This window comes from Colobus angolensis, unplaced genomic scaffold (genome assembly GCF_000951035.1).
Source record: "Colobus angolensis palliatus isolate OR3802 unplaced genomic scaffold, Cang.pa_1.0 Scaffold203, whole genome shotgun sequence".
NCBI classification, from domain to species: domain Eukaryota; kingdom Metazoa; phylum Chordata; class Mammalia; order Primates; family Cercopithecidae; genus Colobus; species Colobus angolensis.
The window spans coordinates 3,862,986-3,885,604 of NW_012115189.1; the positions used below are offsets into that span (position 1 = coordinate 3,862,986).

At 41.6% G+C, this 22,619-nt stretch overlaps 1 protein-coding gene across 1 annotated transcript in view; it reads right to left on the reverse strand.

The window, feature by feature from the left end:
- MDN1 (MDN1, midasin homolog (yeast)) overlaps positions 1-22,619 on the reverse strand; it is a 205,712-nt gene that overhangs the window by 6,960 nt on the left and 176,133 nt on the right. Inside the window, exons 82-96 of the mRNA XM_011941954.1 lie at positions 21,771-21,932; positions 18,907-19,044; positions 15,099-15,240; positions 13,111-13,286; positions 12,405-12,557; positions 11,760-11,907; positions 8,930-9,234; positions 8,218-8,379; positions 6,702-6,803; positions 5,789-5,993; positions 4,601-4,771; positions 3,462-3,625; positions 2,673-2,762; positions 1,157-1,272; positions 448-622 (exon numbers count right to left, since the gene is read on the reverse strand). Coding sequence (XP_011797344.1) covers positions 448-622; positions 1,157-1,272; positions 2,673-2,762; positions 3,462-3,625; positions 4,601-4,771; positions 5,789-5,993; positions 6,702-6,803; positions 8,218-8,379; positions 8,930-9,234; positions 11,760-11,907; positions 12,405-12,557; positions 13,111-13,286; positions 15,099-15,240; positions 18,907-19,044; positions 21,771-21,932 — 2,409 coding nt within the window. The remainder of the gene's footprint in view (positions 1-447; positions 623-1,156; positions 1,273-2,672; positions 2,763-3,461; positions 3,626-4,600; positions 4,772-5,788; positions 5,994-6,701; positions 6,804-8,217; positions 8,380-8,929; positions 9,235-11,759; positions 11,908-12,404; positions 12,558-13,110; positions 13,287-15,098; positions 15,241-18,906; positions 19,045-21,770; positions 21,933-22,619) is intronic.

Here is a 22,619-nt window from a genome sequence, read left to right on the forward strand (position 1 = left end):
TGGTCTTGATCTCCTGACCTCATGATCTGCCCGTCTCGGCCTCCCAAAGCGCTGGGATTACAGGCTTGAGCCACCGAGCCCGGCCCCTAGATACATACTTAAACTGTTTAAGACTATGCAGTAATATCTGAAAACTTTGATTTTTTGTTTTTTAACAGTACATTGTTGCATTTTCTGCAAAATAAGCACTATCAGGTTTACTTATTCTGGAACTCGACAGTTAAGAACAAACAGCAGGGTCAAGAAACAAAACAACTTAAAAGACCTACAACAGTAAGAAACTAACACATCTGAGACATCCATTGCCCTTTTGAACTCTTTAAATCTTAGGTCTTATCAAAGATGGTTATCACATTCTCAAAACAGGCCTAACAGGTTTTGGTGGCCCAAGGAACATGGTTTGATGTTAATTTCCTATCAAACCACCACTACATTTCTCTTCCTTACCTGCTTGGTATGGTTGTCTACCATACTAGAAGAGTCATCGATAGCCAAACAAATCTGATACTGGCGTTTACTGGGCTTGGTCCTTCGAAGCCAAATCTTGTCTTTCCGAAATTGACTAGCAATGTATGGAATGACTTTCCGTATGTTCAGTCGTTTCCCAGTTCGATAGTCTCCTCTATTTATTCAAACAGGGGCAAAAATTAGTTAACAACTTTTAATTCCTGAGAATTTTTATTAAGGACAAAAATCACATTAATAATACCTTGAAACCAATACCAAGTAACTAGGAACCTGGTACATAGAAGTGTTTCTGTCAATTGAAGTGCAGGATCTTCTTGACCTCTAGCCAGAAAAACTGGACATGTATGTGGCAATAATAATTAGGTCCTTCCAGACATATTTTTAAAAATTAAGAAAAAATACACTAAATATGAATGATTTTGGACATCTTTGAAAAGATCTAGATGAGTTAACTCCTGTATCAAGTGAATAACTCAACATGTAACAAGGTGATCAATGCGGACACCCAGAAACTTTTGTGTGAGATAATAATAGGAAAACAGGGTAAGGAACAGCATACTGGTGCCCGTACAGCAGAAGAGGCAACCTAGAAGCTAGCACTATGAATGGTTAGCTGCTGAGTTCAACAGAATCATGAAGCTGCCGTCTTCTCAGAGCACTGTGAGGCCTTCCAGAGGGAAAGACTTACTTCAGCTTGGCTGCCTGGGTAGGCTCTAATATGAGACGAAGCTCTTCACATAACCGTTGTGAAAGAGGTGCTGTTAGGATCAGGTAACTCTGCCACATCTCAGCGGCAACCTTCTCCTGTGACAACAACAAAATGTAAGTTACTCTCAGAATGTCAGAGCCAACCAAGTCTTCTAGCACGATGCAGGCCTTAAGCAAAGTGGTAAAAAATGACCTGCATGAACTTTCTCAACAGAAGCACTTTAAATCTTCTCCCAGCAAGCTACCAAGTAATTTACTTGATTAAAAATGTCTCTCTTTCCAGCTGGAGGCGGTGGCTAATGCCTGGTAATCCCAGCACTTTGGGAGGCCAAGGTGGGTGGATCACTTGAGGCCAGAAGTTCAAGACTAGCCTGGCCAACATGGCGAAACCCTGTCTCTACTAAAAATACAAAAAATTAGCTGGGCATGGGGGTGGGCACCTGTAATCTCAGCTACTTGGGAGGCCGAGGCAGGAGAATCACTTGAATCCAGGAGGCAGAGTTTGCAGTGGGTCAATATCACGCCACAGCACTCCAGCCTGGGTGACAGAGTGAGACTCCATCTCAAAAAAATTAAAAAATTAAAATTAAAAAAAAAAAAAAGTCTCTCCTTCAACCCACACTTCTAAGTGAGAAAGAATGAAACAAGCCAGTTAATTGTTGGAATTCATGACCAAATCAATGCCTTACTCACGTCACCTACAAAGAGTAAAACGTATACCCTTCATATGGGGAGGGAGATGTGAATGGGTAATTTTGGCACCAGCAGATCCAGCTACTTATTGGTGGATTCTCAGTCATGTTTCAAAAGTAAAAGTGGGTGGGGTATGGTGGTTCACGCAGGTAATCTCAGCACTTTGGGAGACCAAGGCAGGTGGATCACCTGAAATTTGAGACCAGCCTGGCCAACATGGTGAAACCCCATCTCTACTAAAAAAATATAAAAATTAGCTGGACATGGTGGCATGCACCTATAGTCCCAGCTACTTGGTAGGCTGAGGCAGGAGAATCACTTGAACCCAGGTGGAGGAGGTTGCAGTGAGCCGAGATCACACCACTGCACTCCAGCCTGGGTAACAGAGTGAGACTCCATCTCAAAAAATAATAATAAAATAAAAATAAATAAAAATAAAACTGCTGGTTAATCCACACTACCACGTTAAGTCAGCCAGCAATGATCTAGCTGGCCTCTTCTCAGGATGGCACAGCATAGACTCTTACACAGTTTTTTTCAACCTCTGTCACAACTATTACATCCATTACAGAGCCAGCAACAGAAATTAAAGGAATTAAGCACACCAATTTCTGTTTTAATTAAGCTATAGATCTAGCAGCAAAGCAGGCAGAAACTGATGGACAGATGTAGGCTTTAGGATTGTAATTATATTCTCCATATGCCTGGTCCTTTTTACTAAGGTAATTGCTAAGAACCTATTAAGTTTGCTATGTGTTAAACAAAAAAAGTCGAGATATTTTACGAAAAAAACAGTGACTTACTTCTTCTGGATTTCCAGATTCACGTGGCTGCCACATTTCCAGCTGTCTCTCCAGCTCCTGTCTTAGCTCATTGACATCTTTTAAAAAGGGCTAAGAAGAAAAAGCCATAGCTAAGAGGTGGCCCGGGTTGGAATTGCTAACTTAGTATCACTGGCTGCCTTCCACCCTACAGTATGAACTCAAAGTACACAGTCAAATGCTCCTGAGATTCAAAACTTAGTTCAGCAAATACAGTGGCACAATGAGAAGATGCCAGACAAGCATTCTACTTCCCTCTTAGACAATATGGATAAAGAAAACTTCTAACATTTATAAAGCCACTCTAGCAAAACAAAACCCAAACACCCTTAAGTCATCAATAATGAAAATGTTATCTGATTAATCAAATAAGTCAGACTCTTAGCTCAAGAACTGAATTAAATAGCTCTTCATAAATATAGGCACTAAGCCAAAGATTTTTTACTTAACCATCACAAACTTAATTGTCCTGAAGGTTCCTTACACAAGGATGGTTAGAAAAGTGGGATGTGAGTCCCAGAGGCCAAGGACCAGACCCACCATCACAGACAGGTCAGGGCACTGTGACCCTGTGATTAACTGTTGGAACAGTATCATGTGCTTGAAGAGCACCTATCATACCAATAGTATTCCTAAAAATTTTGAATAAGAACATGAAACCCCTCAACAACCAGATGTTCCATAAAGTTCTAAAGACAAAGATTTAAAACTAATTTAAAATGTTATTTTGTTAATTTATTAACACAATGCAGTAATTGTGAGTTTTACTACCTGGAAGATCGTGTCCATGAGGAACTGATGAGCTGTATGAATGGTAGACTCTCGGCTTCTTTCTGGTTTCGCATTTTCTGTCTCCTTATGGGCTCTGTCTGTTCTGGGGTCTTGGTCTTCCTCTGTTTTAACAGTTTGAATCTCCACTTCCATCTCATCAAAGCCTATTTTCATTTAAGGACATAATTTTACTTATCATAATACTAGCCTGATGACTGACCAAGCCTTTGCTATTGCCCGTTATTCCTGACAATTAATCAAACTTCATTCATTCACTCTCCAACACATTTCCACATGTTGATTTCAGAGGTTTCTTTCTGAGACACTCATTGCCAATCCTTACTCTCTAAACTCCTCTTCTCCTCACCTGATGCTGAAGGTAGACGTTCTGGGAAAGGGAAACGGGAAATTTTGGGTTGTCCTAAGAAGCCTTTTAAAACTGTATGATTCCTGAAACTATATCCACGTAGAACTTTGATAGAAATAAAAACTAAAAGCCACAATTCCATTTTACAGATGAGGAAACTGAGGCAAAGAAAAGATGAATAATTTGCTCCAACTTGTGAGGTGAGAGGCAAAGCCTGGATTGTCACATAGGGCAGTCAAACGTTGTAACAGTTCTAACACTCCTGAGAGGACAGGATTCGAATTTGGCAAGTTCTTTTGAATTTGCATTTATTCAATTGCTGATAAAGTTATTTCTTTGCCAAGTAATAGAACTTGATTAGCTATAAAAGGGAAACTCCTCATTCTATTTCTTTTAATATTTTACTGCATTTTATGCTAATAGCATATACTTTTATGTAATTGAAAATATCATTTCTCTAATAATATACCTTCTCATCATAGCTGTAGTAAGTATACTATTCTGGTTTCTTCTACATATTTTTTAAAAACTAATGAGATTTTGCCAGAAATTCAAGTTTCAGGGGACTCCTTGAAGGATGGTGTCCTGCAACACCCACCCCGTCCATATTTTCGTTTTCTGGTCCCAAACAATATAGTGAAATTATTATAGGCAAATTATTCATCTAAGCCATGGATTAGGACATGGAACTGAACACCAGACTACAGTGAGAGAGAACTGACTACTTCAAGTCAGAGAGCCTGGGAAGGATTTGCTCACTAGCAGGACTCACCCAAGGGTGCTGTGGTGCTCGACTTGATTTCCTCTGGCTTCAGCTGCTCCACGTCTACTGCTTTGAACTCCTCTTGCTCCTCTGTGTCCATGAGGGTGTCCTCTATCTCCTCCTCTTCCTGATCCCTGCCAGAGTCTTTTGCAGACTGTTGCTGTTCTTTGCTGGCCACATCTGTCAACAAAGCACGCACCCACACATAAAAATCCTAGTTCTTTGCAGAACAAAATAATGATAAGTGGGTATAGTTTCTGTCATCCTAGCCTCCAAAATGCTACTGATGCAAGTCGTGCCACTGACCAGCTATGTGGCTTGGAGACTTCTCTGTGCCAGAGATTTCCTATTGACCTACTGACATAATGAACTGCCTGTTCCCTACCTCCTACAGAAATTATGAGGATATAGTGTAACTATACATGTGACCACAAAAATAGGGTGTTTAACTGGGCTACAGGGTGACTCTAACAATAATTTATTATATATTTTCAAATGACTAGAAGAGCAGATCTGAATGTTCCCACACAAAGAAATGATAAATGTTTGAGGTGGTAGATGTGCTAATTATCTTGACTTGATCATTAAACATTGTATACATGTATCAAAACATCACACTGTACCCCACAAATACATATCATTATTATAGGTCAATTAAAAATAATAAAAAGTAGTAGAAAACAAGGCACAGGAAGACAAACATGGGAATAGGAATCCCAGCATTGTGATCTTGGGTGAGTTCTTAAACCACTTGGCCTTAGTGTCCTTACCTATACAACAGAGATGCTCTAGCTCATAGGATTATTTGAGGAAGTTTGTGATCATGCAGCAAAGGCTCAGAAAAGTTTTTTGGCACCAAGCAAAAGCTCAATACATTGACTAAGAAGGAAGAAATGTCCAGTACTAAGAAACCCTGATATCAGGGTTTAGATGTGGCCAACTGTTATTTTTAACTATTATATTTAAGGATATTTAAAAGGTTAATACTAAACCAAGAAATCTTAATCATCTTCACTTCGTTACAGATCCCTTTGTACCAAAAATAAACTGTATTTCTGCACATTTCTTATGTTTACAAAGCCATTTCCTTTCTCCCCTGATACAAATGTGTACTATTAGCTGCCAAGCACAGTCACACAGCACAAGCTCTTACAGAGAGCTCAGTGGACAAAGGCAGCAGTTTTCCCAGGACCATACCATAGGTCTGTGCATCGTATGCATCGCTGCCTTGTTTAATGTGCTCAAATGCATCTGCATCCTCCACCTGGGCCTGGGGCTGCTGAGCTGGCGCCTGCTCGGCATGGCTGTCCGTATCCACAGTCCTAAGCCTCTTGTGCACACGCTCATTGTGATCACCCATGGAACGTTCATTGTCAGCCTGCCCAGGTTTCCTCTTAAAACTCTGTGAGACATACAAAGATATTCATCAGAGCCTTGCCTGTCATGACAAAAGGACTCAAAATAAACATAATATCCATCTATAGGGGACAGGATAAGTAAATCAGGTGTAGCCATACAAGAATGGAATTCAATATAGCTATTAAAAAGAATAGGAACTGTATGTACTTACATAGAACAATCTCTATGATATCTAAAATGAAGGCAAAGAAACACACTTTCACACATCCATATATGCAGAAAGTATCTCTGAATGAAGAAAGAATTGGTAATACCAATTTGCTCTGAGGAGGGTCCCTTGGGGACAGGAATAGGATATAGGCTTTTTAGGGGATTAGTTTTTTACACTAATTTTGCATCACGTGCATAAGTTATACCCTACTTAAAACACTTACTGTTAAAAAAGCAAAAAGCCTATGGACAATGAAAAGAGTGAGACGGTTGGTGCTGGGCAGCAGCACACAGCCCTTGGCTCTTAAGACTTCATGGCCGGAATCAGGGGTCAGGGAGAGACACAGGCAGGGAAGAAGCCCAGTGACAGGATCCCACTGGGTAAACCCCATGGTCCTGGTCTGCTCACCAAGGCTACTATCATATCTGATGGGATAGCAAAAGCAGGAGTATAGCTTTTTTTTTTTTTAAAGCACTACATTTGGAACATCTTTTTCTACATGCTGCCTTCACCTAAGTTTAGCTGAGGAGTGATAGAAACCTGTGTGTTTTTCCTGGTGTGCTTCTGGGAAGTCAACTGGGCAATGAAATTCGATTCATGGCCTTCTGCCTGGTTTGCATCTGCGACTCCACTTCCGTGTTCCTAGGAAATCCAAGCCATAAAAGAATGAGGTGAAAGAAGCTATTACAAGTCCCTGGTTACTGTGCTGCATTGAATACAACTTCTCTCACTGCTATTCTTTATTCTCAGTCATATAATCACTCCTGCCTACCTGCCAGCTCTGGAACTCATCGTAACTAAGGCCTGGCCTACAGGCAGAAACAGGAGTGTCTAGGTATAGACCTTACGTTACCCTCTCAGGGGCCTTTGTAAGGCTGCTTAGTTCTTTGCAGGAGTATTATGTCTCACTCCAAAGGCAGGACAGACCTCAAATAGAAACCAGGCTTCATCATCAACCAGCTAGGTACACTTGAGGTTGTCATTTAACTTTACTGAGGTTTATTTTTCTCAAATATACAATGAAGAAAATAGTACAATATCATCTATCTCATGGGGACATAGTGAGGACTTGCTGAAGTAATGAAAATGCTTAGCACCAAATGGGTGCTCAATGAATAACTGTGGTGGTGGCTGTGTGGTAGTCATAGGGTATAAGCAATATAAATGGTTGTTATTGTCAGTAAGAACTAGGACTCAAAGAGACTAAAGTTGTCCAGAATCACCACCGTAACCAGCAGGCCCTGTGTTGACATTCCATGTTCTTTCCATAGCACCCAGCAACCTGAATTGTGGCCATATCAGAACACACCACCACTAGATCCAAGAATGAAAAAGTTATTTGCTTTTTAAATTAAACATTTAGAAACCTGATGATAAGCAAGGAAAAGAAAAACATCGTTAAAGGTACACATTGCCTGAAGTCTAAATTCTGTTTGCTTCCTGGAGAGCTTTCTGAAAAACAACACGAACCTGATTCTCCCATCTAGAGCTATCAGTCTAACAACTTTTTCTTATTATGCACACCACTTAAATACACCCGATATTCTGGGGTTTGTCCTGGGAGGCATGTAAAAATAAGTATCAGTCATGCCCCACACAACAACGTTTCAGTCAAGGAAAGACTGCATGTACACTGGTGGTCCCATAAGATGGTAAGACGCTTTCACTATATCTTTTCCATGTTTAGATTCACAAATACTTACATTGTGTTACAACTGCCTGCAGTATTCAGTAGAGTAACACACTGTACAGGTTTGCAGCCTAGGGGCAACTGGCTTTACCATCAAGGTTTGTGTAAGTACACTCTATGGTGTTTGCACAATGACAAAATTGCCAAATGAGGCATTTTTCAGAATGTATCTCTGTCTTTAAAAAAATAATTGTTCAGTCACACGTTGCTTAAAGAATGAGATGTGATCTGTTACATGTCAACAACAAAACAAACAACAAAATAACGACACATAAACCAACTAATGCTACACAGAATGTGATGTCAGACAGGGAGAAGAGACCCTACTAAGAGGCAGCCGGCGGCTGCAGTGAAACCATTGATCACCTCTTTCCCCTGCTCCTTCTCAGGTGCGGCCCCAGCCAGCTCCACGGCCTGTGTGCTTTGCATGTTCTCCACACCAGTCTGCCCACAGGAGGCGTGCTCCTTCCTCTCCAAAACCTCTGGCACCTGCTCCTCCGTATCAGAGTCCTCCCGTTCTTCTTCCTGCTTCTGCAGAGAAATCAAACACAGCATTAAATGCTCTAGGGGAACAGCATAAGGTGGGAGACCCTGCAACAAGCAGGCTTCCCCACTCCTCAGTGAGGGTCTTAAAACAGAAACCTGGCCGGGCGCGGTGGCTCAAGCCTGTAATCCCAGCACTTTGGGAGGCCGAGACAGGCGGATCACGAGGTCAGGAGATCGAGACCATCCTGGCTAACATGGTGAAACCCTGTCTCTACTAAAAATACAAAAACTAGCCGGGCGAGGTGGCGGGCGCCCGTAGTCCCAGCTACTTGGGAGGCTGAGGCAGGAGAATGGCGTAAACCCAGGAGGCGGAGCTTGCAGTGAGCTGAGATCCGGCCACTGCACTCCAGTTCGGGCGACAGAGCGAGACTCCGCCTCAAAAAAAAAAAAAAAAAAACAGAAACCTAGAACTCCTTGGAAGTGCCACATGTTGATGGAGGAGTATCCTAAAAGGGATTCTAAGGGGAATAAGGTGACTTCTCCTCCTCCTCCTCATTATGTTTAATGAAAAAAGCCAGACATCCCACAATACCTGGGGCTGGAAACCTTGGTCAGCAGGGCCATTCTCTCCACCTTCTTCGTCGGCATCTTTGTCTTTTTCCTCCAGAGACTGATGCTGCTCCTCGGAGTGCTCTTCAGGATGCTGAGCAGCATCTCCATCTTGGTCATCAGCTCCTGTGTCCATTTCCTCCTCCCCTTTGGCCTTATCATCTTCACTGGGGCCTTCCTCGGGCTCCTGTGGACTCTGACTTTCGTTCTGGTCAGTCTCAGTCTCTCTTTCCTCAGCTTCATGATCTGCTTCTTCTGGTTTTTCTTTTATCTCCAAAGGATTCTCTTCTGTATAGATACAACAAAAAGGAGGAATGCAGAATTTTTTTAACTCACATGATTTCTTAAGCTGGGAGCTAGTTATGCAAGTTTTGTCTTATTACAATTCCCTAAACCAGTGAGTGGCAAATTGTGACCCATAGGCCAAATCTAGCCTCCACATGTTTCTATGAAGAAAGTTCTACTGGCCAGGCACAGTGGCACATGCCTATAATCCCAACACTTTGGCAGGCTGAGACAGAAGGATCACTTGAGTTCAAGACCAGCCTGGGCATGCATCATAGTGAGACCCCATCTTTTACAAAAAATAAAAAATTAGCCAAGCATGGCGGCATGCACCTATGGTCTTGGCTACTCAGGAGGCTGGGGCAGGAGGATCACTTGAACCCAGGAAGTCAAGGCTGCAGTGAACTATGATCACGCCCCAGTACTCCAGCCTGGGTGACAAGGCAAGACCCTGTCTCCAAAAAAAAAAAGTAAAGTATTTACTGGAACACAGCAACATATATTGTGTTCACCCCCTCCATTTTGTACTGCCTGTGGCTGCTTTCACTCTACAACAGTGGAACTGAGTATTTACAATCGAGAGCTTATGGTCTGCAAAGCCTAAAATATTTAATATCTGACGCTTTATAGAAAGTTTGCCTATCTTTGTTTTAAACCATACTCATACATACAGTTGTTTTAATGGCACATTTCATTAGAAAATAATAGCTAATCTACCCCAAAAAAACCTCCATAAACAAACAAACAAAAAAAAAAGGAAAATTTTAGGCCATAAACAAAACAAAAAAAAAAAAAAAGGAAAATTTTGGAAATGACAGCTTAATGCTCAATTATTGTGAACAACTGGTGGATGTCATGATCATATACAGAAAATACAATTCACACTGAAATAGAAACAGTCTTATTTTGAAAAAGTTTTATCAAAAGAGCTTTTCTATACTTTGGACACTTCAAAAATCAGTTATTAGCAAATTCTTAAAATAACTCTTACTATTTTTATTTTTTATTTTTTTGAGACAGAGTCTCGCTCTTGTTGCCCAGGCTGGCGTGTAGTGGCACAATCTTGGCTCACCGCAACCTCTGCCTCTGGGATTCAAGCGATTCTCCTGCCTCAGCCTCCCGAGTAGCCAGGATTACAGGCATGCGCCACCACACTGGGCTAATTTTGTATTTTCAGTAGAGACAGTGTTGGTCCATGTTGGTCAGGCGAGTCTCGAACTCCCAACCTCAGGTGATCCGCCCACCTCAGCCCCCCAAAGTGCTGGGATTACAGGCATGAACCACCACACCCAGCTAATTTTTTAATTTTTTAGAGACAGAGTCTCATTCTGTCACCCAAGCTGGAGTGCAGTGGCAACATCATGGCCCACTGTAGCCTCAACCTCCTGGGCTCAAGTGATTCTCTCACCTCAGCCTCCTGAGTAGCTGGGACTACAGGTATGTGCCACCATGCCCAACTATTTTTTTCTTTGATAGAGACAGGGTCTCACTATGTTGTTCAGGTTGGACTCAAACCCTGAGCTCAAGTGATTCTCCCACCTTGGCTTCCCAAAGTGTTGGGAAGACTTACAGGCATAAGCCCCTGCAACCAGCCTATTGGTTTTCTTTATCCATTATCTATTATTCAATTAGCAAACGATTTTAAATAATTGTTCCTTAGTTATAAAACGAGTCTGGCTATTTAAAAGCAGATAGCTTATTACATTCTCAGTGGATTTTAATTTTCTTAATTTTATGCTTTCTTGGTTATTGACTTTGTTTGCAACTAGATTCCAAAATTAATTTTCACCTAAATGGCACCTCTTATTTATTCCTTTGTAACTTGCTATCTTTGTTCTAATACAGCATTATAAAAATATACATATATATTTTTTTAAATGGATTTTATAACTATGTAACTGACTCATTTATCAGCAAGGCCAGCTCACATCTTTCTGTCTGATTAAGCAGCAGGAATGGGGCCCTGTTACGGGGGCACCTCCAACACAATGCTCTCAACTAACGCCAGCTAACACCCCTAAAGGACTCACTAGGGTTGAAAAATGGACGACAAAGGCACTAAATACTGTCATATGCCATGTGATTTCTCTTGGGATTAGTCTTATTCCCCACTGCATGTGACAATCAATAACTGAAACCATTATTTCCCTAAAAAAGCTATAACCGGACTCCACGACAGCTTGGTATACCCAGACTGCACAGTGTTTACACCATCCCATGAGATGGGACACACAGTAATGGCTGTGAAGAGACAGTGCTGTGTGTGAAGCACCACCAGGGCATAGTAGTGCCAAAAGTGAGAATAGGACGTGATAGTAGTTTGAGAAACACCTACTGGTTGATGAGCTCTAGGGATAATCACATGAGAAATACTACAAAGGAAAGGCAAACCATTTTCTCAAACTGGGACTGAGCCAACCAAACATGATTTATCACCTGGCCATGACACTGAGCTAGCTCTCAAAAGAGAATTCAGTTACTGTTCAGTAGTGAGTTCTAACTGGTCTCTTTGTTTCTGAAAGACGCACCTTCACCTTCTTCATTGTCGGTGTCCTCACCACCATTCTTGTCTTCACTGTCGAGGTTCAAGTCATCCGGAAGGTCCAAGGCCTCGGGTTCTGGCAGCTTTTCCTGATTGCCATGGTAAGGGTCCACCTCATTTTCATCATATTCCCTCTTTGGGACAATGGAGACAACAGGGATAAAATAAAAATACCATTGTTTTTAAAAGCAGAATTCCCATAAAATCAGCTCTAAGTATTTACACTGTGAGAGAATACAGTATCTATTCCCTAAAATTACCTGCACACATTAGTATTTTATTTTTAGACCTTTCATGTTGGAATCTCAGATTTCACTTTCTGTGCGGTTCTCCATGGACAAGTGGTGCTATGTTACTCAATCTCAAAGAAACTTACAAGAAGAAATAAGAAGGGATCACAGGTTTTAGCTTCTGATCTATAGCATAAGCCCAAACAACATGTGTACTACCCTGTCAGGAACCAACAGTTAGTTATTTTATGTCCTGTTAAGAGCCTCTGTTGCATATTCTTTTATGAGGTAATGGGGGAACAGTCAACGAATAGGGGAAAAAATGTCTCGAGACACCTTGAGAACTATACAGTTCAAGAGCCTTGAGTCAAGAGAGCAGATCAGTTTCAAATCTTCATTACCTCATCTATTTGTTCTTTAATTTTGTCTTCACCTTCTCCACCATCATCAGCTTCTGCTTCTTCCTTTTCTTCCTTCTTATCTTTCTGGCTTTTATCTTTGTTTGAATTGCCACTATCCAAGTTGTCATCTTTAGCAACAAGTTCAGAATCTTCCTAAATATCAGAGGAAGAAAAAACAATCATCATACTCAATTCCAGAAACTGTTTCTGCATTGGTTGACTTTTAGACATGCATAATTTCTGCCTACTGGACCTATGCCATGGATGGCTGATGAAGTGCCATCCATGACGCAGAGAAAACAATCCAGGTCTCCATGACGGCAGCAATATTATTAGGTGTGTGAATGGTGGGGTGAGTTGGATAATTCATTGTATCACCCTGGGCTGTTGCAGTGTTACACTCAGCCCTGTAGTTCTCCCAAGCTGTGAGCTGGAAAAATTCAGTGGCCTATAGGAGAATCAGCTTAGAACATCTACACAGGGTCTTGTTCATCCTCCTCCATAACACATGGGATGACTCAGGTCAAGCTACTCTTAGCTCTGAATGTAATCAATGAGATAGGATAGAAAAAAGAAAAAGAGGAATGGAAAAAAGAGAACAAAAACAAATACAGAAAAAGAAGAGAAGTAAATGACAGAGAATGCTAGGTGGTGGGCAGATTACCTCCTCTCAGTTTGTTTGGAAGGGGGGAAATCTTTTAATTACCTCATCCATTCCTGGTCCTGTTTCTTCAGTTTTATTGTCTTCTTCCTCCTCATCTTCCTCCTCATCGTCATCACCCCAAAGCCTCTCATCTAGCTTGTCAGCTTCCTCACCATTGAGATCGCCCATCTGTTTATCCAGATCTCCGCCCTCACTATCTGATTTCTCATCATCCTCTTCTGAAAGGGAAGGCACTGAGCTTAGTTAGGCAGATCTCCAAACTGACCCAGTCCTGTGTACGTAAGAGAGGTGTGGACCTGATTCCCTGGCAAGGGACCCACCAGGGATTGACTGCCTTTTTCTATAGAACACATCCTCCAGGCGGAGGCACAGACACAGTCTTACTGTGTTTTGCCAAGTGGAGGCACAAGGAAGCCTATAATGTGTGAACAGATGGTAAAATGAGTAAGGAAATACCTACGAGGATGTCTAGTTTTGGTGCTGGGCCATTATGGGACTCAGCAACCTGAGTTTTGTGTCTGAAATGATGGGGTTGGACTAGGTGGTTTCCATGGGTCCTCCCCATCTTCAATATACTACTATGATATTTTCCAACATCTAAAATCAGGTCTCAATCAGAATTGTTGTCATTTGTCTTTGCACAGGGTCTACTTTGCAAAAGGTCATATCCTATGTGCCTTAGGCCAACTGCCACAAAGGTCAACTTTCATTTCTGTAAGATACTCATTTTAGAATAAGACACAGTATCTCAAATTGGACAGAAATTTGGGGCAAGGGCTGAATTATGGTACAAACATATGACAGATGACGATGTACTTTAAAAAAATCAAATTCTCAAATAATTTTTAATGACAGGGAGAATTTTCTTAAGATGTTAAATGAAAAAAGCAGGCCCAACGCGGTGGCTCATGCCTGTAATTCCAGCACTTTGGGAGGCTGAGGTGGGCAGATCACGAGGTCAGAAGATCGAGACCATCCTGGCTAACACGGTGAAACCCTGTCTTTACTAAACACACACACACACAAAAATTAGCCAGGCGTGGTGGTGGGCACCTGTAGTCCAAGCTACTTAGGAGGCTGAGGCAGGAGAATGACGTGAACCCGGGAGGCAGAGCTTGCAGTGAGCCGAGATTGTGCCACTGCACTCCAGCCTAGGGGACAGAGTGAGACTCCGTCTCAAAAAAAAAAAAAAAAAGCAGACTACAGACTGTATATGGTCTGTGTGTGTGTATACATGCAATAAATGGAAAGAAATATACCACAATTTACTAAGTGCTATGGGTTGTAGGCCTAAGGGGGGATCTATTTTTCTACATTTTTGTTCCAAATCATCTACAACAAACATCTCCTATTTTTCTAATTAGGAATAAAAGGTATTTTAAACACTACAGAACAATTTGCCTTTTGTTGAGAGCCCAGCTCCATTAGGGATCATCTCCTTTCAGGCTTCCCTGAAGGACACTACTGAGCCACTGCATCTAGCACATGAGGCAGCTAGAACATCAATGTGAGAAGAATCTATGAGAGACCAGGGACTTCTGCCTCAGTGGAGGTGGTGACAGCACATGGAGTTGCTGAGGTTTTCATTTGCAGTTAAGCACAGTAACCAACTTGTTTCAAAAGATTATATTAGGTTCCTTATTAGAAACATGGCATTTCTAGGCCGGGCGCGGTGGCTCAAGCCTGTAATCCCAGCACTTTGGGAGGCCCAGACGGGCGGATCACGAGGTCAGGAGATCGAGACCATCCTGACTAACACGGTGAAACCCCGTCTCTACTAAAAAATACAAAAAAACTAGCTGGGCGAGGTGGCGGGCGCCTGTAGTCCCAGCTTCTCGGGAGGCTGAGGCAGGAGAATGGCGTAAACCCGGGAGACGGAGCTTGCAGTGAGCTGAGATCCGGCCACTGCACTCCAGCCCGGGCGACAGAGCAAGACTCCCGTCTCAAAAAAAAAAAAAGAAACATGGCATTTCCTGGATAAAATATTTATGCTTTCAAAAACAAGAATGAAGTGACAGATAATCTGAAACCTTGTTCTTCAAGCTCCCCATCATGCATTTTCCCGTCAAAGTCTTCCGACATCTCAATGGCATTGTCCTCGCCCTTAATATCAGATTTTGAATCAGGATCCTCTTTGTCTTTTTCTTGACCCTTCTGAAATGTATCTTCCACCTACATAAAAAAAGTATTACAGTAAACATAATAAATGAAACTTTACCAGTATTTGCTTCAGCTCTCAGATATAAATGCCAACGTTAATGATGTAAAAATATATTTGGGAGAGCAAAAAAAAAGAGGAACAACAGAGACAGCCACATGGAATCTGTAAAATTTCTGGAGTTATTTTCCACTTATTGTAATCAGAGAGTATAGAATTTTGTTCAGGTTTTCTTATTGGGAATTGTAAAAATAGTCCCAGAGACATTTGCAAGAATATATATTCTTTGTAGGATAAAAAGTTCATCAATCTTTTATTATCCAATTCTTTAATACTATTTTTGTCACTATGACCGCTGAAAGACAGTGGCCCAAGAGAATCTTATTCATTCCTCCTTGGTTTATATATTTCTTTTATAAAAAATTATTTTTTGTTTTTAGACAGGGTCTCCCTATGTTGTCCAGCCTGGAGTGCAGTGGCACAACCATGGCTAACTGCAGCCTCAACCTCCTGGGATCAAGCAGTCCTCTGCCTCAGCCTCCCCAGTAGCTGGGACCACAGGGACATACAACCACATCTGGCTAATTTTTTATTTTTTGCTAGAGACGTGGCCTTGACATGTTGCCCAGGTTGGTCTCGACTCCTGGGCACAAGCAATTCTCCTGCCTTAGCCTCCCAAAGTAGTGGGATTACAGCTGTGAGCAACTGAGCCCAGCCTAATTTATATGTTTCTATATAATTGATGTGATATTTGGGGCAAAAAGTTTTGTGATTGTTACCTCTTTCATTATGGTTGATTTTTGAAAGTTCTTTTTAAGGCTAAGCACAGTAGCTCATGCCTGTAATCCCAGTACTTTGGGAGGCCGAGGTGGGTGAATTACAAGGTCAGGAATTCGAGACCAGTCTGGCCAAGATGGTGAAACACTGTCTCTACTAAAAATACAAAAATGAGCAAGGCGTGGTGGTGGGGGCCTGTAATCCCAGCTACTCAGGAGGCTGAGGCAGGAGAATCGCTTGAACCCAGGAGGTGGAGGTTGTGGCAAGCTGAGATCACACCACTGCACTCTAGCCTGGGTGACAGAGCAAGACTCCGTTTCAAAAAAAAAAAACAAAAACAAAGAAGTCCTTTTTAAAATACAAAAGTCATGGCCAGGCATGGTGGCTCACGCCTATAATCCCAGCACTTTGGGAGACTGAGGCGGGCAGATCACTTGAGGGGTCAGGAGTTCGAGAACAGCTTAGCCAACATGGCAAAACCCTGTCTCTACTAAAAATACAAAAACTACCCTGGCATTGTGGTGTGCGCCCGTAATCCCAGCTACCTGGGAGACTGTGGCATGAGAATCGCTTGAACCCGGGAACCGCAACTACGCCACTGCACTCCAGCCTGGGGGACAGAGCAAGACTCTGTCTCCAAAATAAAATGAAAACAAGTTTCCCTGTAACACCTCCATCCTCGAAGCCTCTCAAAGAATGACTACCAATAACATTCTAGTGAACCTGTGACTTTTTTCTATGAATACACCAACATATACTTAGTGATACAGGTGATAGCTATCAATACCTGCCTCCCAACATCTTTTTTTTTTTGAGACGGAGTCTTGCTCTGTCGCCCAGGCTGGAGTGCGGTGGCCGGATCTCAGCTCACTGCAAGCTCCGCCTCCCGGGTTCACGCCATTCTCCTGCCTCAGCCTCCCGAGTAGCTGGGACTACAGGTGCTCGCCACCTCGCCCGGCTAGTTTTTTGTATTTTTAGTAGAGACGGGGTTTCACCGTGTTAGCCAGGATGGTCTCGATCTCCTGACCTCGTGATCCGCCCGTCTTGGCCTCCCAAAGTGCTGGGATTACAGGCTTGAGCCACCGCGCCCGGCCCCAACATCTTTTTAAACAAAAAAGAGATCATGCTTTACAGACTGTTATGCAATCTGCTTTTTTCATTTTTATTTTTCTGAAACAAGGTCTTGCTCTATCGTCCAGGCTGGAGTGCAATGGTGCGATCTTGGCCCACTGCAACCTCCGCCTCCTAGGTTCAGGTGATTCTCCTGCATCAGCCTCCCGAGTAGCTGGGATTAGAGGTGCCCACCACCACACCCAGCTAATTTTTGTATTTTTAGTAGAGACAGAGTTTTGCCATGTTGGCCAGGCTGGGTTTTGTTTTAATTTTATAGAGACAGTGTCTCCCTATGTTGCCCAGGCTGGTCTTGAACTCCTGGCCTCAAGGGATCCTCCTGCCTTGGACTCCCAAAGTACTAGGAATCCAGGTGTGAGCCACCACACCCAGACTGTAAAACACATCTTTTCTTAAAAACATCTCAGCTAGGTGTGGTGGCTCACGCCTGTAATCCTAACTACTCAAGAGGCTAATACAAGAGGACTCCTTGAGTCCAAGAGTTCATGGCTGCAGTGAGCTATGATTATAGAATTGTACTCCAGCCTGGGCAAGAGAGCAAGACCTCATCTCTTAAAGAAATAAGATCCTTAGGTTATTTTAATGTTGATACATACAAAACCATCTCATTCTGCTTCATTCATACTTTTACCATTGTTCTGCATGGATGTTGCCATAATTTAATTCTCTTCTGATGAATATCTGGATTGTTTCACAATTTTCACCATATAAATAATGCTGTAGTAAATATCCATGTGCAGACATATATACACACTCATATACCTATTTATCTTTGACACTAGCATTTCTATAAGAAAACATGGAATTTGGGGGTCAATGAATACATATAATTTAAAATTCAGCAGACACTACCAAATTGTTCTGGAAGCTTTGTAATCCACATAATGTTTTTTGCATGAACTGTACTTTTCTATTAGGTTTGCAATTTTTTTTTTGAGTTTTTTTTTTTCTATTAGAAAAGTAGTATACAGTGATTAAGTCAGACTTGAGAAATACAGAAAGGCCAAAATAACAAAGCAATTATGTAAGGACAATATAGGTCCAAAAAAAAAGTTAGAGCTCCATAACATAAATACTAGCATTATTCTTTTGGCTTTTAATTTCTTTTCAGTTTCCTCTGCCAAGGAAGAGAGGGAATTTGAATTGGTTTTCTCCTTTATTTTTAATAACTATAAAATTACCTTAAATACAAGTTTCTGATCTGATTTAACTTAGAATGTAAGTGATACACCCAACACACACAAATCACTCCCAAATGAGACAGGCATTTCAAAAATCCATGCAGTGTAACAATCTTAGTCCACAACATCTGAATAGTTCAGAAGGTTGCTTGACTCCAACCAAAAAGGATACAGATTTTTTAAAACTCTCTATGCCTAAAAGATATACAACAGCAAAACCTATTAACAGCAAATTTTGGCATTATTGTTTAATGCAATTATCACTTAAGATAGCCAGGCCTTTTATGCTTAAAAATACTATCAAAAATACTCTAGAAAATTTCAGCAAATATCTGCCCATTAAAAAAAAAAAGAAAAAGTAAAAATCATTTCCTCCCTAATTATAGCCACAACCAATGACGGAGTTTCCAGGTTCCTTCCTGTGGATTTTAGGCTTTTTATTTACACCCGCAGCCCAAGCACCAATATATCTAGGGCTCTGTAGATCACAGATTAAAAACAGCCTAGTAAAAACCATTTTTATGTGTAACTTACATATTGAAAAGAAAGAGAGTGATCTTCTGTCAACTGTATACCCATGTGAAAACGTACCTGTTCTTCATTTTCTATCTGGTCACTCACATCCTTCATGCCCTCGCCTTCTCCAATTCCACCTCCCTCATAGTCATGGAATTCAGTTGCTCCCTCTCCAGCTGAATCTTCCATAAATTCTTTGGGCAAGCAAAATCCCTTAGAAAAAAGAAAAAGGAAGTGAACAATTAGGCACAAAAGCAATTTTAAAAGGGGATTTTCATTCTTGCCACAGGAAAATAATGTAAACACATAATGAATTCTTTTTCTAGCTCATTATCTTAAATTTGCTGGAAGTACAGTAGACTTCTGACATTCTTTTCCTCTTTGGTGCTAACAGTTATGCAGTTTTACAGCTTGACATCAGATTTAACATAGGACTTGATTTTGTAGAAGCTACTGGCATGTGGTCATTTATCACTAGCCCAAGACAAAAACCTAAATGAAGTACACTAGAAGGACAGTATTTAGGAAAAAGTCCTTGAGCAAGGGAAGAACAGGCTCTGGAGAGAACACAGTCAGACATAGTAAAAACTGTGAAATGTTGAAAAAAACTATTTTATACAGGAAAATAACCTGAGAAGAATACTAGCCCACTGGGCAGAAGGAAAAAGAAAAAGTAGTGATTGTCAATCAGAAATTTTAATTTTGTAAGAGAAAATATATACTATGAAGATATTTGTCAATCTGAGGATGAGAATGCACAAAAAAGTAAGCTGCTAATTAGCAAGGAATTAAGATCCAAAAACCAGTAAACACTAATTATGACTTGGTTACACAGAAACAGCTTCCTGTGGATCAAGAGCTTTAATTACAACCTATATCTATTATCTTAGTACTGTCTAACCTACTTTCAAGTTCCCTTGAAACTACTCAGAAAAGATATGAATACAATTTGCATACTTAGAAAAATTTTTAAAAAGGCAAACCCACTTTTAGGACATATATTCTCAGAATGTTGATTGGAAAATACAGTTTGGCTTACTTGCTTGATTTTCCCGTTGAACTACATTATTTAAATGAGAAACATTCAGAGACAGACGAATAAGACCACACAGGAGGGAGTTTCAGATGCCCTTACCAGAGTATATTACTGCAGTTGCTACGTCTGGGGTAGCCACAGGGCTCCCAACATTCTACACATAGCAGAACCATTCCTACTCGCAAACAGACAAAGGTTTGAAAGGCCAAAGTCATTCTACAGCCTGTCAGACAAAAGCTACAGTGCAAATGGACAAATCTAGCTGAGCCAAATCTTAAGGCGCCCGTGCCATACATTTTCCTGCCACTGTCTTTAGCATACAGTGTTTTCTCCAAGAAGCAATGGAATGTTAAGACTAGCTTGGTGCCCACCAGAGGGGGAGAAACCTGAGACTCATTCTTTTACTTACTATTACTACAGATAAACATATTTATCCTCTTGATACAAGGCATTAGGCTTGGCTTCCACTTTTTAACTCTTTCCAGTATTTCAGAGACTCAGAACTAAGAACTGTTAATTGTTTATAAGAAATCTAGACCCCATCTTCAGTTTGTAAATTCATATCTTCCTCAAGTACATCTCATCTGTATTTAGCTTGTAGAAAAGCTTAGAATGCTAAGGAAGAAGAAAAACAAAACTTATATACTCAAATGCAGGTGGTTCTCACAAAAATGCATATAAGTGTAGGCAGATCTCATTTTACAAATGAGGAAACTGAGGCTTGGTGAGGTTAAGAGAGACTGAGAGCTGGACACCTCTATGACTAGACCTACCCACACCATGTTGCTATTAGATTCAACATGTCTACTGCCCCTGAGTTTCAAGGGGAGGGTCTACAACCTCTACAACCTCAGTGCTTTTCACAATACTGGGTACATTGCTGAAAGAACAAATGACTTCCCTGCTAAAGAAAAAAACTGTCTGGGCACGGTGGCTCACACCTGTAATCCCAGCATTTTGGGAGGCCGAGGTGGATGGATCACAAGGTCAGGAGATCGAGACCATCCTGGCCAATGTGGTGAAACCCCCCCCATCTCTACTAAAAATACAAAAATTAGCCAGGCGTGGTGGCACGTGCCTGTAATCACAATTACAATTTTGGAGACTCTGTCTCCAAAAACAAAAAAAAAACAAAACAAACCAAAAAAACCGCATTTATTTATTTATTTATTTAAGATGGAGTTTCGCTCTTGTTGCCCAGGCTGGAGTGCAATGGCATGATTTTGGCTCACTGCAACCTCTACTTCCCTGGGTTTAAGCAATTCTCCTGTCTCAGCCTCCCGAGTAGCTGGGATTACAGACACATGCCACCACGCCCGGCTAATTTTTGTATTTTTAGTAGAGATGGAGTTTCATTGTAATATTGGTCAGGCTGCTCTTGAACGCCTGACATCAGGTGATCCACCCGCCTCAGCCTCCCAAAGTGTTGGGATTACAGGCGTGACCCACCGTGACAGTGGGGAAAAAACTCTAATAATAGGTCCATTATCATTTAATCACAATTACACCTACATGGTTAAAAAAAAAACTTAATAGCCTTAAGGGTTTATCCTACAACTGTAGTTCAAGAGTTAGCTGAAGAAGATTTAAATTGGGGATGCGAAGAGAAGGGTGGTAACAGAAAGCAGCAGCTTTTAGACAGCTCTGGAGTTTAGGAAACTCATCAGTTTGGGGGACAGGGTGGGCTGGGGATGGGGGGTATCATCTGCAGGTTCCCAGACTTTAGTGGAAACAGTGTTAGCAAAAGGATGCCAGACAAAGCCCTAAATAGTCCACAGGGAGAGCAAATCACATCCTGCTATTTGTGGTGGTCCAAAATAAAACCCTATCACACCAAAGACCAATGATATGAAATTTACTTGGGTCCCTGCTGCTCGCAGTGCACCACGTGAAAGGTCCTTACCTTCTGGGCAAGCTCCGTAAAGACCTGGGCAAGCACAGAGAGCAGCTTTGCAGTACTACGGTGAGTTGCCAAAGACATGGTCAGGAAGAAGAGGACAAGGTCTGAGTAGCTGGAGAGGACCGGCACCAGGCGCACCAGCAAGGAACAGGATTGGCTGAAGAACTGAGATCAAAACAGAACAAAAGGCCTGCTCACACTGCTTGGCAGGTACCAGATTTCCGTTCTGGAATTAGACAGTGGTGGTAATTGCACAACATTGTGAATGTACTAAATAGTACTAATGGCAAGTTACATGTATGTGTTTGTAACCCCCATCCCACCCCAATACACACAGCTCACTGAGATTTCTTCATTTACATATATCGTCACCAAAGTACAATCTCAAACCAATGTCTCATTTGGCTAACAATGTTGGTTTTTTAAAAATATAATGTTGGCCAGGCACAGTGGCTTATGTCTTTAATCCCAGCATTTTGGGTAGACTGCTTGAGCCCAGGAGTTCAAGTTCATGTTGCGTGGGCAACATGGCAAAACCCCATTTCTACAAAATATACCAAACAAAAAAAAAACAGATAGCCAGAACCCACCTCTATAAAACTTTAAAAATTAGCTGGGCACAGTGGTGCATGCCTATAGTGCCAGCTATTTGGGAGGCTGAGGTGTGAGGATCACCTGAGCCCAGGAGGTCAAGGCTGCAGTGAACCATGGTCACGCCACCACTCTCCAGCCTGGACAACAGAATGAGACCATGTCCCAGAATAAAATAAATAATAAAAATAGAATGTTTGGCCGGGCGTAGTGGCTCAAGCCTGTAATCCCAGCACTTTGGGAGGCCGAGACGGGCGGATC